The 17,812-nt window shown below is 40.5% G+C and overlaps 1 protein-coding gene and 1 long non-coding RNA gene across 2 annotated transcripts in view; one reads left to right on the forward strand and one right to left on the reverse strand.

Annotated features, from left to right (window-relative positions):
• LOC126911804 (cytoplasmic aconitate hydratase-like) overlaps positions 1 to 17,812 on the reverse strand; it is a 42,622-nt gene that overhangs the window by 15,315 nt on the left and 9,495 nt on the right. The window contains 6 exon segments of the mRNA XM_050700676.1: positions 635 to 797; positions 11,716 to 11,832; positions 13,157 to 13,257; positions 14,481 to 14,652; positions 15,602 to 15,732; positions 16,502 to 16,628. Coding sequence (XP_050556633.1) covers positions 635 to 797; positions 11,716 to 11,832; positions 13,157 to 13,257; positions 14,481 to 14,652; positions 15,602 to 15,732; positions 16,502 to 16,628 — 811 coding nt within the window.
• The window catches only part of LOC126911866 (uncharacterized), a 34,707-nt gene continuing 32,812 nt past the window's right edge, over positions 15,918 to 17,812 (forward strand). Inside the window, exon 1 of the long non-coding RNA XR_007706348.1 lies at positions 15,918 to 16,338. This is a non-coding gene — a long non-coding RNA (uncharacterized LOC126911866). The remainder of the gene's footprint in view (positions 16,339 to 17,812) is intronic.

Genomic DNA, 17,812 nt, shown 5'->3' on the forward strand with positions numbered 1-17,812 from the left:
GAGGCCTAGTATCACTAATGCCTGATCCGGAGCTGCGGACTACCTAGCGGGTTTAACGGGGCTCCGACTCAAAGCAGGTGTGGGAACGGGGTGGGTTTTAGTCAGTTAGAGCCTGACTCCCTCCCACCGCACCCAAGGCGAAAGAAGACACTGTGTGATTTCCCCCTATTAACCGGAACCCCGATAAACCCGCTAGGTAGTTCGCAGCTCCGGAGCGCCCAACATCTAGGATTGGAAGTATTGGTACAGGGCATTACGAGAATGACGATGATAGTTTCGGTAATGGTTGTGATAGTCAAAATAATGGTGGTTATAGTGAAGATAATACCGGCGATAGTGGTGATAATTAGTGTGATAGTTAATTATTATGTTATCGGCTTACTCACGTAACTGTTTGACGAGGAACTCGACTAGTTCCAAGCCATGCTAGAGGCTCATATTCATGAGCAGCATTCCGCGACACACGACGCGGCGACTGTCGCGCTGCTATATAGTATGATGTAGCAGCGCAACAGTCACCAGTTACGTGAGTAAGCGAATAGCATAATAATTATTTTTGTTTGTCTCACGGAAGTTATAATATAACCGTTGTGATAGTGGTTATAATAAATTAGATATTTAACAATTTACTCACCAGCGCCCAACATAACACTGGGGTTGGAAGTATTGGTGCAGGAAGTGATGGCAGCTATGATGACGGACCCGTGGGTGATGGTGTACGTCTTGCCATCGCTGTAGCTGAAGCTGCCTGACGCTGAGAGGTTCGCTGGTGACAGACCGTAGCCTTTGAAGCCGACCTGGAATTATGAAGTGGTTTTTGAATATTTATAAATTGTCAAACACGCTGTAGTTCGCATAATGTTTCTGGCTGCAGGGTCGACTGGAGTGATACCACGGCCGAGTAGACCGGAGGTCCAATTACTCCCTTCCCAATCTTCCCAACCCCGATTCCCCAACAATCCCTAATGTCCTAATCCCCAAAAGGCCGACAGCGCACTTGTAACGCCTCTGGTGTTGCAGGTGTCCATGAGCGTTAGCAATTGCTTACCATCAGGTGATACGCCTGCTCGTTTACGGCGTCTTCCATAAAAAATAACGGTCGTTAGCTTTTTTTTTTTAAGGGGGGAAAATCATCCAATGAATTTTTCGCATAGAGTAATATCACGCACATAATATTTAAGTTAAGTTATGAGTCCCATACCGTTTATCTACATTTACACAAATATAAAGCTGAACAGTTTATTTGGTCACTGAGGCTTCGGCTTGAAGCAGGAGTAGTAACGGGGTGGTTTTTAGTCAGTAGGAGTACGACACTCACTCTCGCCTCGCCCAAGGCGGGAGAAGTAATTGGATGATATTTATCCTCCCAAAAAAAAATATTATTAAAAATGTATTGCAGAATTTTTCTGCAAAAACTCTAATGTACCTAAATAAAAAGTAGGAAATTTAGTCAAAAACATTGACTATCCTACCTACCCCTTTCATTTAACAGGCGTGACAATAGCACAAACAAACGATCGCACGTGTTTGTACAACATAAACATAATGTACCGAGGTAAGGAAACATAATATAAATTAGAACATGTCCGCATTGTAAGCAGTTTTATACACAGTAACATAATAATTGTTTGTGAGTGACCTTGCTAAGTCAGCAAAAGTTATTTAGCTTATAGTATGGTTTCGCTTGCTTTTTTATAATTAAATATACTTATTTATAAATTAACTAAAAAAGACTGCCTCGTTGGTCGAGTGGTCGCAAGTGCGACTGACGGACAAGGGGTCTCGGGTTGGATTCCCGGGTCGGGCAAAGTATTACTGGGCCTTTTTCGGTTTTTCGAAAATTTCTCAGTAGTAGCACGGAGTCTAGAAATGTGCCCGGTATATGGCAATAGGCTCACCACCTATTACATGGGACTTACAACATAAATTGTGAAATGTGGGTGTGCATTGGCATTATGTGCCGTAATGTGCACCTCTGCCTACCCCTTCGGGGATTAAAGGCGTGACGTTATAAAAAAAAGAAAAATTCGTTATTCATCTAAGTATGTATCGTCACACCTTTCACCCCCGAAGGGGTAAGCAGAGGTGCACATTATGGCACGTAATGCCGCTATACAATGTACACCCACATTTCACAATTTATGTTGTAAGGCCCATGTAATAGGGGGTCAGACTATTGAAATTATCTAAGTATGTACATTAAAAGCCGCCTCAACGAGCCATCAGACCATCACAGATGGGGCCCAGTAGGGCTGGTGCCTGATCCGGAGCTGCGGTCTACCTAGCGGATTTACCGGGCTCGACAAGCAGGAGTAGGAACGGGGTGGTTTTTAGTCAGTAAGAGTCTGACACTCACTCTCGCTTCGCCCAAGGCGGGAGAAGTTATTGGATGATTATCCCCCTCAAAAAAATTACGCTATTCTTGAAATTATATCTCGTCATCATCCCTAGTGATACAGCGTAAACATGTGACAAACAGACATACAAATTTATTGTCGCATTTATAATAATAATGAGTCAGATCAAGGAAAATTATAATATAATACAATAATATGCTGAATAAGACATTTTTGGATTATAATAAAAACATACGTTACATATACTCTTATAACAGTTTATATAAATCGATTACTTTTTAAGACATTGCCAGTTGAAATTATCGTGTTTTGTTTTTTTTTTCTATGGAGACAAAATATTATAATTATTCTTTTATTTATTTAAGTGAAGAAATTGCATGAGTAGTGTGAATTTTAATTGATACTTAAATTCAGTTTTGGAAAACAGTGCGAGGTGTTTAAATGCATATGGGTAAGTCTAGAGACCTTATTTTATTTGTTTGAGGAGGAAAATCATCCTACGATTTCTCTCGCCAGGGTGAGGCGAGAGGGAGTGTCAGACTCTTACTGACTAAAAACCACCCCGTTCCTACTCCTGCTTTTCGAGCCGGAGCCCCGGTAATACCGCTAGGTAGTCCGCAGCTATGAATCAGAATCGAACACGCTACAAGTTGGGCGGCAGCCGGATACCCAGCCATCGCACCAACCGTGGAGCCAAAATTTATATTAGTATCAACAACAATTTTCTAAAAACTGTATAACAAAATCTTTTCTGAAAACCACATCACAATCACTTAAGCCAAACTCGAGATAATCGCGAACAAAACATACATACATACAGGTAAAATAAGGAACCTTCCTTTTAGTTGAAGTCGATTAAAAATAAACTCGTTTATTTACAAATAGATATTGGGAACCGCAAAATAAATATCGCCATTAGAATATCATTAAATAACTATTAAAAACCGATATTATTATACAGATAAAGTATCTTTAATGAAACAAGAATATAGTATGTTATTATTTAAAACCGTTATTAGTTTTTTTATGGAATAAACGGGTAAACGAATAGACGGATCACCTGATGGTAAGCAATCTGTGCCGCCCAACTAGGGTTCATAATTATGAGTAGCATGCGCAATGCCACCATAAACCTAGCTTTACTTACAGACAGACTGACGGACAATTCAATTTAACCTTTCAAAGGTGTCTAATTTAGGATTAATTGAAACAAATGCCTTGACTTCGAAACTATTTATCATCATCAGCCATAAAGTGACCGTAGGCCTCTCACACGGAGTTACGAACTCAGCCCCCGAACTTCTCACACGGAGAAGGTTTAAGCATTAATCACAACGCTTGCTCAATGCGGATTACCGATTTCAAACTTAGATTTGAAATTATAGGCCCACATTTCCTCACGATGTTTTCCTTCATCATTTGTCAGTGCTGTTCTTTTTATGATGTAAGACGGTAAAATAGCAATTACTACTACCTATGGTCACCCGAAACAACAGAGGCGTTACAAGTGCGTTGCCGACCTTTTACGGGTTAGGAATTCAAAAATTATCGGGAACCTCACTCACACAACGCAAGCGTTGTTTCACGTCGGTGTACTGCTCGGCCGTGGTATCACTCCGGTCGAGCCGGCACAGCAGTGCCGAAGCATGGCGAGCCCACACTTAACGTATTTTCAAACATTCTGTACATAACATATTAAGACAGCCATTAGCTTCCAAGATAACTAATATGAAATCTTTATATATAATCCCAAATTATATTATGTATCTATTAGTATATAAGGTGTTCTAAAAGTATCTGCCGCGGCTTCAATGGGAGGTAGTGTTGTGTTTGATTCATTCATTCGCTGTTTTACCGCACAGTCTGCTGGACTATGAGCCTCCTCTATATAAGCAGGTTTACCATAATCTCCGCAGGCAGGCGGGTTGGAGATCGCAGTATAAAAGGTTCAGGTTTATCAGAGAGCGCTGCTGCCTACACTTGGTTACTTTTGTGTACAGACTGTCAGTCAGTCATTCTGTCAGTCAGTCATTCAGTCAGTCAGTCAGTCAGTCAGGGAGAAGTTTTATTTAAAATTACCTATTCATATTATTTGGTGATTTAGCTTATGATGTTATGTTTTGTATATATCATAAAGCTATTTCACTAAATTGTATGGGCAGGTATATACAGCATTGGAAGAAAAATAATTGGAGGTTGGTAAGAAAACATTTTGTTTTTTTATGGAACACGCCGGTAAACGAGCAGACATATCACCTGATGGTAAGCAATCTCCACCGCCCATTGACACCCGCAACACCAGTGTAGTGTCTTTTTATGGAGTAGGGGCAAAACGAGCAGTCGGATCACCAGATGACAAACGATCAACACCACCCATGGACACCCGAAACACCAGAGGTCTTTTAAAAAGGAATACGCTCTTTTCTTGAAGGTTTGAAGGTCGCATCGGTTCGGAAATACCGCCGACGACAGCTCATTTCACAGTTTTGCTGTGCGAGGCAGAAAGTTTCGCGAGAAGCGCACAGTTGTGGCCTGCCAACCATCTATATGATGGGGATGGAAGTGCTGTCGTGTAGGTCGATGGCGAAAAGAAGCGGCAGGTATCAGACCCACATAGGACCCACTTAGTTTCAAGTAAAATTTCCCTGGTGCTCGGCGACTGGGCTTCTCCCAGTTGTGCAGTCTCTTTTGTGCCTTAAGGCTTAAGTCATTCTGTCTCCTGCATTAAATTCACCGAGGGAAGTGGAAACTATCGTTTTTTTCTCCTCTAATAATATCTTCTGATTTATTTCGTTGCGGGATCCAAGACAGTCATTCATGTCCCTGGGACGCGGACGTTGGACTTCAGTGTTCCGGTGTTTGTATGGTTGTATCTACTGTAGATCCTGGTGCACAGGAGTTGCAGCGGTATGGGAGGTAGTGGTCTATTTCTTTTGGGGATCTAAGACGTGGCTTTTTTCTTGTTAATATATGTTATAATCGTTATCTATTATATCATTATGATAATGAAAGTATTTTTGGGATGAACAATAACCAATTGTATAATTAACTAATTGAACTCATACTGCCGCACTCAGATACATTTAATGATTACTTAAACTATTCCTTAGTAACGATTTTGTATCGAAAACAATTGCTAAGGACTGGGTTAAGTAACCATTAAATGACTCTGAGTACGGCAGTTTGAGTCATTAACTAATGAGAAATATCAAAATTAAATATTTACTTTTTGTAAAATATCACATGTGCAAATAAATAAATATTATTTATTTTGTTTTATTTACCTTTTCTTATATTATATTAAGTGTGGGCTCGCCATGCTTCGGCACTGCTGGGCCGGCTCGACTGGAGTGATACCACGGCCGAGCAGAAAACCGATGTGAAATTACGCTTTTTTTGTTTGAGGGGGGAAAATCATTCAATGGTCAGACTCTTACTGACTAAACACCACCCCGTTCCTACTTTCTCTCCTCCACTTTTGGAGCCGGAGCCCTGGTAACCCGCTAGGTAGTCCGCAGCCCCGGGTGAAACAACGCTTGCGTTGTGTTTCGTTGTGTGAGTAAGCGTTACTGGAGGCCCAATTATACCCTTCCCTGATCTCCAACAATCCTCAAATTCCTAACCAAACCGCTACCCCTACAAAAAGCCGGCAACGCACTTGTAACGCCTCTGTTGTTTGGGGTGTCCATGGGCGGCGGCGATTGCTTACAAGTGATGCGTCTGCTCGTTTACTGACCTATACCATAAAAAAACACCAGGTCAAACATAGAAACTCCCTCCTTTTTCGAAGTCGGTTAAAAATAGGTGATTAGCAGAAATAACATATTTAATTATCATTTTTATAATTACAATATTAGGGCCACTCATTAGACAAATTACTGTAAATGACTATTTAAGTTACGAAACAATTTTAGTATAAATAGAATAATATAACAATTTCAAATCAGTATCGAAACGTTTGCTTTACAATAAACAGCAGTGTAAAGAGCTACTCTACCCTTCACGTGGGTTTCGTACACCGGAGTAAGTGTCTACACATTAGACAGAGACCGTGCAGCAGCGCTCTCTGATAAACCTGAACCTTTTACACTGCGATCTCCAACCCGTCTGCCTGCAGACATTATGGCAAACACTCTTATGTAGAGGAGGCTCATAGTCCAGCAGTGGACTGTCTCCCGCTGTTGGTGATTTGAAGAATCGAGTAAGGGACTTCACATTAGACAGAGACCGTGCAGCAGCGCTCTCTGATAAACCTGAACCTTTTATACTGCGATTTTCAACTTGCTTTTGCAAATGGATTATTTATTTGGTTATATCAAAAATATTATTACATATAAGGTATGTAATTTAGTATTTTTTTTTTAATGTTTTAATGATAATATATTGTTGTCTTGTCGTGGTGGCCCGAAGGTTTAAGACACCCGCTTCTCATGCATGAGAGTGCGGGCTCGAAACCTACCAACGGCAAGTACCAATGTGACATTTTCCGAGTTACATGTACTTTCTAAGATTATTTAGACACCACTGACAAACGGTGAAGGAAAACATCGTGAGGAAACCTGGGCTTACAATTTCTTATTATAAGTTTGAAATCGCCAACCCGCATTGAGCAAGCGTGGTGATTAATGCTCAAACCTCCGTGTGAGAAGAGGCCTTTGGTCAGCAGTGGACACTTATAGGCTGTTGATGTGATGTGATATAGAATAAAAAAGTGTCACTCAGTAGCGATTGTCACTCACTCAGTAGACATGTTTACAGTCTGTCACTGGGTGTTGTGATAATCGTTACTGGTGACCTGTACGACATGAGACATATCACCTGATGGTAAGCAATCGCCGCCACCCATGGACACTTGAAACACCAGAGGCGTTACAAGTGCGTTGCCGGCCTTTTAGGGGTTAGGAATTTAAGTGTTGTTGGAGAATCGGGGATTGGGAAGATTGGGAAGGGTGTAATTGGGCCTCCGGTAACCTCACTCACACAACGAAAGCGTTGTTTCACGTCGGTTTTCTGTGAGGCCGTGGTATCACTCCATTAAAAGTTTGTGATAATTTGTATTATTTTGTGTGTGTTATAAGTATCAGGTGTCACTCAGTAGTGATTGTCACTCACTCAGTAGACATGTTTACAGTCTGTCACTGGGTGTAGTGATAATCGTTACTGGTGGCCAATAATCACTGGTAAACATTTGTGTTGGTTTTTTGAACAAATTGTATGACATTTGCAGATTTTGTCACTCAGTAGCTATTGTCACACTCTCAGTAGACAGTGTGTCATTGTGTCACTGGGTGTGTGATAATAGATACTGATGACTACCGTACAACGATATATTTTTATAATAACTATCGTGAGACATACTAAATTAATAAAAAATCACGGTTTACTCACAAAAAATCAAATGACACTCAGTAGTGATTGTCACTCACTCAGTAGACATGTTATCAGTCTGTCACTGGGTGTAGTGATAATCGTTACTGGTGGTCACTGATCAGAAGTCGATATCTCAATCAGAAGTCGATATCTCAATCAGCACTAATCATTTGTATTAAAAACTCGTTTTAGTTGTGTCACTCAGTAGCCGTTGTCACTCACTCAGTTGACAGTGTGTTATTGTGTCACTGGGTGTGTGATAATAGATACTGATGACTACCGTACAACTTAGTCATTTCTTTCGATTATTATAGTTAGTTTTGTGACTAAAGTGTGAAGAAACTGACTCACGACCTACATGTGCCATTTTGTAGTCGTTGTCACTCACCCAGTAGACTAGTTGCTACATTCAGTCACTGGGTGTAGTGAAAACCGCAGCTAGTGGTCACTAATCATCAGTAACAAGATTTAAGTGTGGGCTCGCCATGCTTCGACACTGCTGGGCCGGCTCGACCGGAGTGATACCACGGCCGAGCTGTACACCGACGTGAAACAACCACAGCGTTGTGTGAGTGAGGTTACCGGAGACCCAATTACCTTCTTTCCCAATCTTCCCAATCCCCGATTCCCCAACAACCCTTAAATTCCTAACCCCCGAAAGGCTGGCAACGCATTTGTAACGCCTCTGGTGTTATAAGTGTCCATGGGCGGCGGCGATTGCTTACCGTCAGGTGATACGTCTGTTCGTTAACCGGCTTATACCATAAAAAATTGCTATGGCAATTGGTACTTAATCGTTTATAGGACTCGTTTTAGGTGTCACTCAGTAGCTGTTGTCAGTCACTCAGTAGACAATATGTCATTGTGTCACTGGGTAATTTGATAACAGATACTTGTCATAAGCAGTGACTTTTTTTTGACTATTAACATTGTTTTATGAGTAAAGTGTTTAAAGATCGAAGATTTTCAGTCCACACTAATTTGTGTCACTCAGTAACAATTGTCACTCACTCAGTAGACAAGTTTGTATTCTGTCACTGGGTGTTGTGATAATCGTTTCTGGTAACCTGTGACTACTTATCATCAGTGACTGTCGTCCATCAGTAATTTCATGTGTGTGTTTTCATCATTGTGTCACTCAGTAACACTCAGTAGTGATTGTCACTCACTCAGTAGACATGTTTACAGTCTGTCACTGGGTGTGTGATAATCGTTACTGATGGTCACTAATCATCAGTCGCTACTAACTAATATGACAATTGGTACTTAATCATTTCTTTTTCAAACTCCTTTTATGTGTATCACTCAGTAGCCATTGTCACTCACTCAGTAGACAAGTTATTACAGTCTGTCACTGGGTGTAGTGATAATCGCGACTGATGACCTGTACGACGTGAGTCATATAACTACTTACCATACATAAGACATACTAAATTAACTAAAAAAAACACGGTTTAAACACTTAGTAGGCTGCGCGACAGCGCCGCGTCTGCGCACGCTGCTCATGATAAAGGGTCTTACTGTGTCGCGAAACTAGTAAAGCTTTCTCCATTAATGTACGTTGGTAAACCGACTGATTTATTGGTAACTTGTTATCAATTTGTATTATTTGGTGTATGTTATCCTCATCAGGTATCACTTACTGGTGATTGTCACTCACTCAGTAGACATGTTTACAGTCTGTCACTGGGTGTTGTGATAATCGTTACTGCTGACCTGTACGACATGAGACACATGCCTACTTATAATTAATTAGTGATAATTTGCATTATTTTGCGTGTATTGCCATCAATCATCAGGTGTCACTCAGTAGTGATTGTCACTCACTCAGTAGACACGTTTGCATTCTGTCACTGGGTGTTGTGATAATCGTCACTTGTGGTTATTCATCATCAGTATAATCATTTATGTTGTTTCCGGACTTTATCATTCATCATCAGTAATCATTTGTTTCCGAATCAAATTATGAAGCTTTGGAGGCTTTGGAGCCTCTACTCAGTTATGTCAGTCAGTAGTGATTGTCACTCGCTCAGTAGACAAGTTTGTAGTCTGTCACTGGGTGTTGTGATAATCGTAACTAGTGACCTGTACGACGTGATATATGTGACTACTTATCATCAATAACTTTTGTTTATTAGTAAGTATATGTATAATTTTATGTGAATGTGTCACTCAGTAGCGATTGTCACTCACTCAGTAGACACGTTTACATTGTGTCACTGGGTGTAGTGATAATCGGTACTGATGACATGTACGACGTGGGATATGTGACTACTTATCATCAATTTGTGTTATTTTGTGTGTGCTATCATCATCAGGTATCACTCAGTAGTGATTGTCACTCACTCAGTAGACAAGTTGTTACATTCTGTCACTGGGTGTAGTGATAATCGTTACTGGTGACAAGCACGACCTCTAATCACAAACCATCAATAAATGTGTTACATTATTAATAATTTTATATGTTCATTATTATGTTATCGGCTTACTCACGTAACTGTTTGACGAGGAACTCGACTAGTTTCAAGCCATGCTAGAGGCTCATATTCATGAGCAGCATTCAGCGACACACGACGCGGCGACTGTCGCTGCTACTGGCGACTCAAATGTTGCGCCCCCCACGCCCTCTGCCTGGAATCACGCGCACTTTTCGGTGCGCGCTACGCTATTGCTGGCATGGCTTGAAACTAGTCAAGTTCTTCGTCAAACAGTTACGTGAGTAAGCCGATGACATAATAATTCATTTAGTATGTCTCACGAAAATTATAATAAAACTATGCTATCATTACTTATTTCAGTGAATCATCAACAGTTGTGTACTCAGTAGAAGCTGTCACTCACTCAGTAGACATGTTATCAGTCTGTCACTGGGTGTTGTGATAGACACTACTGGTAATCAGTAATCATCAGTGTCTCATCATTATCATCATCATCATTTTCAAAATTATCAGCCATCAGTGTGATTCTGTTGTTACTCGCTCAGTAGACAGTGTGTATAATTTGTCACTGGGTATGTAATAACATACATACACTGAGATGTACTACATAAAAAAGGAAGAAAAATGAAGATTTATTTTTAAGTGTGTGCTCGCCATGCTTCGGCACTGCTGTGCCGGCTCGACCGGAGTGATACCACGGCCGAGCAGAAAACCGACGTGAAACAGTAAGTTGTGTGAGTGAGGTTACCGAAGGCCCAATTACTCCCCTTACCATACATACATACATAACCTCACGCCTGTCTCTCATGGTGGTAGGTAGAGACAACGGAACGCCAATTGCTACGACTCTTACACACCTCTTTCGCTTCATCAGTTATCAGTCTTTTCATGCATGTTCGTCCCCTTCCCAATCTCCCCAAACCCCGATTACCCAACACAACGCTTAAATTCCTAACCCCTAAAAAGCCGGCAACGCACTTGTAACGTCTCTGGTATTTCAAGTGCCAATGGGCGGCGGCGACTGCTTACCATCAGGTGATACGTTATTTATAGTAGTACCAGCAAACAAGGGGAACTCCGTTTCGCCACCAATAACTTTCCCTGTATTCCTGCTTTTCTCTTGAATTTTTCTTGAATTTTCTTTGCTATAAACCTCACGGAGCCCGAGACCTTTCCAACGAATGCAAAACCGTGGAAATCGGTTCGTGCGTTCTGGAGTTATAGCGTCAGGATGGAAAACCCGACTTATTTTTATATTATAGAAGATCAATGGCAAATCTACACTAATATTATAAAGCTGAAGAGTTTGTTTGTTCGATTGTTTGTTTGTTTGAACGCGCTAACCTCCAGAACTACTGGTACAATTTGAATAATTATTTTTGTGTTGGATAGTGCAGTTATCGAGGAAGGCTATAGGCTATAAAACATCACGCTATGACCAATAGGAACAAAGCAGAGCGGGTGAAACCGCGCGGAAGTAGCTGGTTGTTGATACAATTTCTTTAAAATTCGATCCCTGAAACACTGATTACGTTAATAATTGGACTTACCTTATTGGTTAAGCACTCCTGGAAGTCTTTCTTCATGACGGAGACGGAGACTCTGTCCTGGGGACGCTTCGGTCCGCTCACAGATGTCACTACTGTCGACAGGTCCAACTCTACAACCTGGAAACATAAGTTTAACATCACATTAATATTCAAAGTCAAAGTCATTTGTTTTAATTAATCCTAAATTAGGCACTTTTGAAACGTCAACGGTAGTCTGCAGCATTAACTGATAAATGTATACAAATAATATCATTTCATAACTACCTATTTACTGTTTAATTGGAATAAAAGCTGAAGAGTTTGTTTGAGTGAAAGCAAACTCTGAACTACTGGTTCAAACTGAATAATTATTTTTGTGTTGGATCCATTTTTTGAGGAAGGCTAGAGGCTATAAAATTAATAGCGTGACCTATGGATTTTGTCTATTTCAAGTCGGTCAGTGTCCAAGTGACATCAGGTGATCGACAAGGTTCCAACAGTTATCGGAAGAATATAAAATAATCTAAATCCTACAGTTTTTAAATTACAGTGACTTAATGTATGTGGAACAGTTTCAACAATGTCGCAGCGACATCGTCCGACATCGCCTGATGTCCTGATGTCGCTCGACAAATGTTCCAAGTGGGTACGAGGCTTTATCCACGAAACAGTACACACAGTCTTTTGACTCTTGTTGCTTCTGTTTATGAGCGCCGCTGTAGCTCGAAACTAGTCGAGTATTCTCGATCAATTTATTTATTGATAAATGATATAGATTTCTGTAAATAGGTTATAAAATAACACTTTTACACGTCAATATTTCAAATAGCTAGATGAGGCCGGCATTTCCTATCCGACTACTCTGAGAAGAAATGCCGAAACAAACTCAGAGGTCATAGTCTCTTTTAAAGTCCAGACAAAATCAATTAAAGATGTCGGAGAACCGTGCAAGTTGATTCTGTAGTGGTCTTTAGAGGAAAGAACCACAACAGTATGAGCGGACCTGTTCAGATGGCAGCACGCATGTGTCAGTTTACAATTAGCTCAGCTGACGGCTGTTCCGATCCGATCCGACGAACAATACCAACCAAAACAACATTTGGATAGGTCTCGTAAATTACATTGCATTTGATAAATTACAATAAAATAAATATAATAAATTTAGAACGGATAAACTAATAAAATAATGTACAAAAATATACTTATATGTAAACACCTAATAAAAATACAAACATAATAACAATAGTACCTATACATACATTGAAAAGGAATATGAATACTTGAGTATAAGCAGATAATTTTATACTTACATACAACGCCTTCCTCTCTTCTAATTTTCTAATTTACTATTTGCTGTGCCCATCAGGGTCCACGATTGCTACCATGTTATTTATATTACCATCTTATCTTTACATTGTGGATTTGCAATAAAGAATTATGAATTATCTCCTACGCCACATACCTCAGAGAAGATGGGATCCTGGTCCGGATTGTTGTAGTCTCGGAACTGCTTGGTGGCGCGCAGGTACGCCTCGATGATCGCTATCTTCTCCTGAGACCGGTCTGGAATTGGATGGGTGGGCGTTTTACATACCGGCCAATGATTATAACATACATCATAGACTCTTACTTACTCTTGTGTACTCTTATGGGCTCTTACTGACTCTTATCGACTGTTACTGACCCATACTGACTATTATGGGCTCTTACTGACTCTTGTAGACTCTTACTGCCTCTTATGAACTCTTATTGACTCTTACTGACCCTTATAGACTCATATGGACTCTTATTAATATAGACACTAATAGACTCTTACCGACTCTTACTGACTCTTATGGACTCTTACTGACTCTTATAGACTCCTACTGACTCTTACAGACTCTTACTGACTCTTATGGACTCTTACTGACTCTTATGAACTCTTACTGACTCTTATAGACTCCTACTGACTCTTATAAGCAATTTTACTGATTCTTAATTTTACTGATTCTTATCAACTCTTATTGATTCTTATGGACTCATACTGACTCCCATGGACTCTTAATGACCCATACTGGCTCTTATAAACTTTTACTGACTCTTACAAACTGTTATTACTGACTCTTACTGACTCTTACTGACTCTTATCGACTCTTATGTACTCTTACTGACTCTTACCGACTCACGAAAACTATTAAAAAATCTCTATCCAACTCACTAGTCTGACACAGGTAGTGTAGCGACCGCTCGTCGACGGGGAAGTGCGCGACCGTGGCACCGAACTCGGGACACATGTTCGCTACCGTCGCGCGGTCCGCTATGCTCAGCGACTCTTGTGTACTCTTATACACTCTTACCGACTCTTATAGACTCTCATACCGTCTTACTGACTCTTATCGACTCTTATTTACTCTTACTGACTCTTACCGACTCTAAAGAACTCTTAACAAAAACTCCAACTCACTAGTCTGACACAGGTAGTGCAGCGACCGCTCGTCGACGGGGAAGTGCGCGACCGTGGCACCGAACTCGGGACACATGTTCGCTACCGTCGCGCGGTCCGCTATGCTCAGCGACTCTTATGTACTCTTATACACTCTTACTGACTCTTATATACTCTTACTGACTCTTATAGACTCTTACTGACTCTTATACACTCTTATAGACTCTTACTGACTCTTATAGGCTCTTATTGACTCTTCTATACTCTTACTGACTCTTATTTATAGACTCTTGCCGACTCTTACTGACTCTAGCTGACTCTTATAGACTCTTATTGACTCTTAAAAAATCTCTTTCCAACTCACTAGTCTGACACAGGTACTGCAGCGACCGCTCGTCGACGGGGAAGTGCGCGACCGTGGCACCGAACTCGGGACACATGTTCGCTACCGTCGCGCGGTCCGCTATGCTGAGGGCGGAGACGCCCGGACCGTAGAACTCGACGAACTTGCCGACTACGCCTAGGGAGCGGAGGTGCTGAGGACAAGCAGTTGGTATACTGTTAGAAACATATTGTAGTAAATAATTATCATTTTAGCTTATCTATATCTATCTTAATATACAATGTGATAGGGGCGAGACTTCTAACCCGTTAAGGCTGAGTACTACATCTAATTTTATCGACAAAATAAATAATTTGGGGGTTGAACCCCCATTGAAAATATTGTAAATAGCGACTTTTTCGCTAAAAATAATTCACAAATGATTTTTTTTCTCACCAAAACATTATCAAACATATGAAAAGAGTTATAAATTGTTAGCCAAGGTTATTAGCTACCGTTTGTCGTTTTTTTTTGTTTCTACGACGCATACAACCTTTGATATCACAAAAAGTAAAAAAAAATATATAACCATATTTATTATAATATAGCCATATTTTTTAGGGGGAGGGGTTTGAGCCCCTTATTATTATTTTTTTTGTAAAATTAGATGTAGTACTCAGCCTTAACGGGTTAGAAGTCCCACCGCTATCACATTGTACACTAATATATAAATCAGGAGAGTTGTTGTTTGAACGAGCTAATCATTTTTTATGGTATAAGTCGGTAAACGAGCAGACGAATCTCGATAATAAGCAATCGCCACCGGCCATGGATACACGAAAGTCCAGAAGTGTTACAAGTGCGTTGCCGGCCTTTCAGGGGTTAGAAATTTAAGGAATTTAAGAATTTAGGTTGTTGGGGCATCGGGGATTGGGAATTGGTAATTGGGATGATAACTCACTTACACAATACAAGCGTTGTTTCACGTCGGTTTTCGGTGAGGCCGTGGTATCACTCCGGTCGAGCAGGCCTAGCAGTGCCGAATTTAGAAATTATAAGTTCAAAGTTGATGACTTCAAACTTATAATTAGAAAAGCAGACAATTATACTTTCTAGATAAAAAAATAGTAGTGTGGCTTAGTATCTTTAAAAAAAAATCTTACCTTAGTGATAGTAAGGACCAGATCGGTGGAGGTGGCTAGCGGGTTCAATTCCCCGACGAGTTTATATCCGACCACTTTAGGCAGCAACATACTGATGGCCTGTCCCAACATCACAGCTTCAGCTTCGATTCCTGACAACGACAAAATTAACACAATAAATGATAGGATCACTTGATATTCTACGCATTTTTTTAAGGTGGGATAATCGTCCAATGACTTCTCCCGCCTTGGGCGAGGATTAAAAACTTGGAGGAGGACTAAAAACCACCCCGTTCCTACTCCTGCTTTTCGAGCCGGAACCGGAGCCACCGCGTCAACCGTGCAGTCTTAACCGTTAATCGCTTTTTATCCCACTGGAACGCAGGCAAAACCACTGGCTGAAGCTAGTACTAGTTTAAGGAACAGAGAGTAAAGTTCCCTAAGTAAAGCAGTATCCTCCGACCAGGCGGTGATCGTGCCTGGCGGACTTTCTGCCCAACTGTAGTTCGTTGGGATTTTCTATCCGTGTTTATTCGCATGTATACTTCACATGTGCGATGTATGGTTTATGACGTCATCCGTTCAAAATCAAAGTCAAGTCAAAATTATTTCAAATAGACCAGGAAGGCACTTTTGAACGTCAAAGCAAATATAATAATATTAATAACGTCTGTCTGTCGGTCAGTCCTCTAGTTGCTCTATTTGCTCGTTCCAAAGTGTAGATTCCTATGGAGAAGAACGAGCAAGAAACTCCATAGGTTACTCTTTTCCAATCAGATTCACAATACAATTGTTTCGATTGCTTCAACTATGTGAGAACAATGTAAAACTAATATACAGTCAAAGTGATAGAAAAAGAAAATAACCTTGAGGACAACAAAATCAATGCATTATTCATATCACTGGTAATTAGGTACTTACCACCAACCCCCCACCCGACGACTCCGAGCCCGTTGATCATGGTGGTATGACTGTCGGTGCCCACCACGGAGTCGGGGTGAAGCAGGTCCTTGCTGAACACCACGCGAGCCAGGTATTCCAGGTTCACCTGAAAGAAAAACATCAAAATTTAAGTGATTTATAGGATATTTGACTGCACGGTGGGCGTGGTAGCTGAGCAACTGGCTGCCGTGCAACATGTAGCGGGTTCGATTCCTCTTTGGGGGCCATCCATTAATTACGTCACACGTTAAGGGGGGGGAGGGGGTCGACGAAGTGTGAGTTTATGGGACAAAGGAGCGGGAGGGGTCTTAAATTTTATGACGTCACATTTCAATTATTATAATCTAACTGCTAAAACACCAACTTTTATCGAAATACTAAAAAAATCTAGATGTAAAATTATACAATGTGACGTCACATTAGGAAGGTCTCACGAATGTAACAAATTGTGTCCAGGACGGGAGAGGAGGTCAAAAATCATGTAATGTGTTTGACATAATTTATGGATGGCCCCTTTGTGTGATCCACAAATTGTTGTTTCGGGTCTGGGTGTCATGTGTATGTGAACTTGTATGTTTGTAAGCGCACCCACAATAAAGGAGAAAATCCTAGTGTGGGGCAACGTATTTCATATAAAAAAAAATAGGTTGGCAAACACATAATTTCAATCATAATAACATGTGTTACGAAACTATAGCGCGATTCAGGTAAAGTACTAAATTGTACAACGCCATCTATCGAGTAACAACTTTTGTACCACGTCTCTGTTTTTGTTTGGGTTTTAAAGAAAAACGCATAAAAATATCGTCCCATTCAGGTAATTCTTTTTTTTGGATTTAATAGGAAACTATCCTACTAGTTAAATCGAATCCTTTTATAGAAATGTCAAAAACTATATTTTGTATTCTTCAAACTCAAATATCTCAGCTTTGATATAACTTAGGATAAAAATAATTGAACATATATGTGTAATGAACACAGCAGAACAAAGTAACATGAAAATTATTGGCGGCCGCTGAAAAAAAAAATGACGCCACAAGTCCATACAAAGTTACTCAAACCCCTTTTGTATGAAATACTGCGTTATTAATGTCATCAAATTTTTACGTCACATAGGAGACTTATTTCTAGAAAACTAGATCTCCGAGAAACATGGAAGCATCACCTCCCCCACGTTTCAACATTCAGTACATAGAATTTTCAACGCTTATAAAACTCAGCGGTCTCACGACCACGAGTTTATTCCAAAAATTTATTTAACAGATAAAAAATTACTATATAGACAAATCT

This window comes from Spodoptera frugiperda, chromosome 19, assembly GCF_023101765.2.
Source record: "Spodoptera frugiperda isolate SF20-4 chromosome 19, AGI-APGP_CSIRO_Sfru_2.0, whole genome shotgun sequence".
Lineage (NCBI taxonomy): Eukaryota > Metazoa > Arthropoda > Insecta > Lepidoptera > Noctuidae > Spodoptera > Spodoptera frugiperda.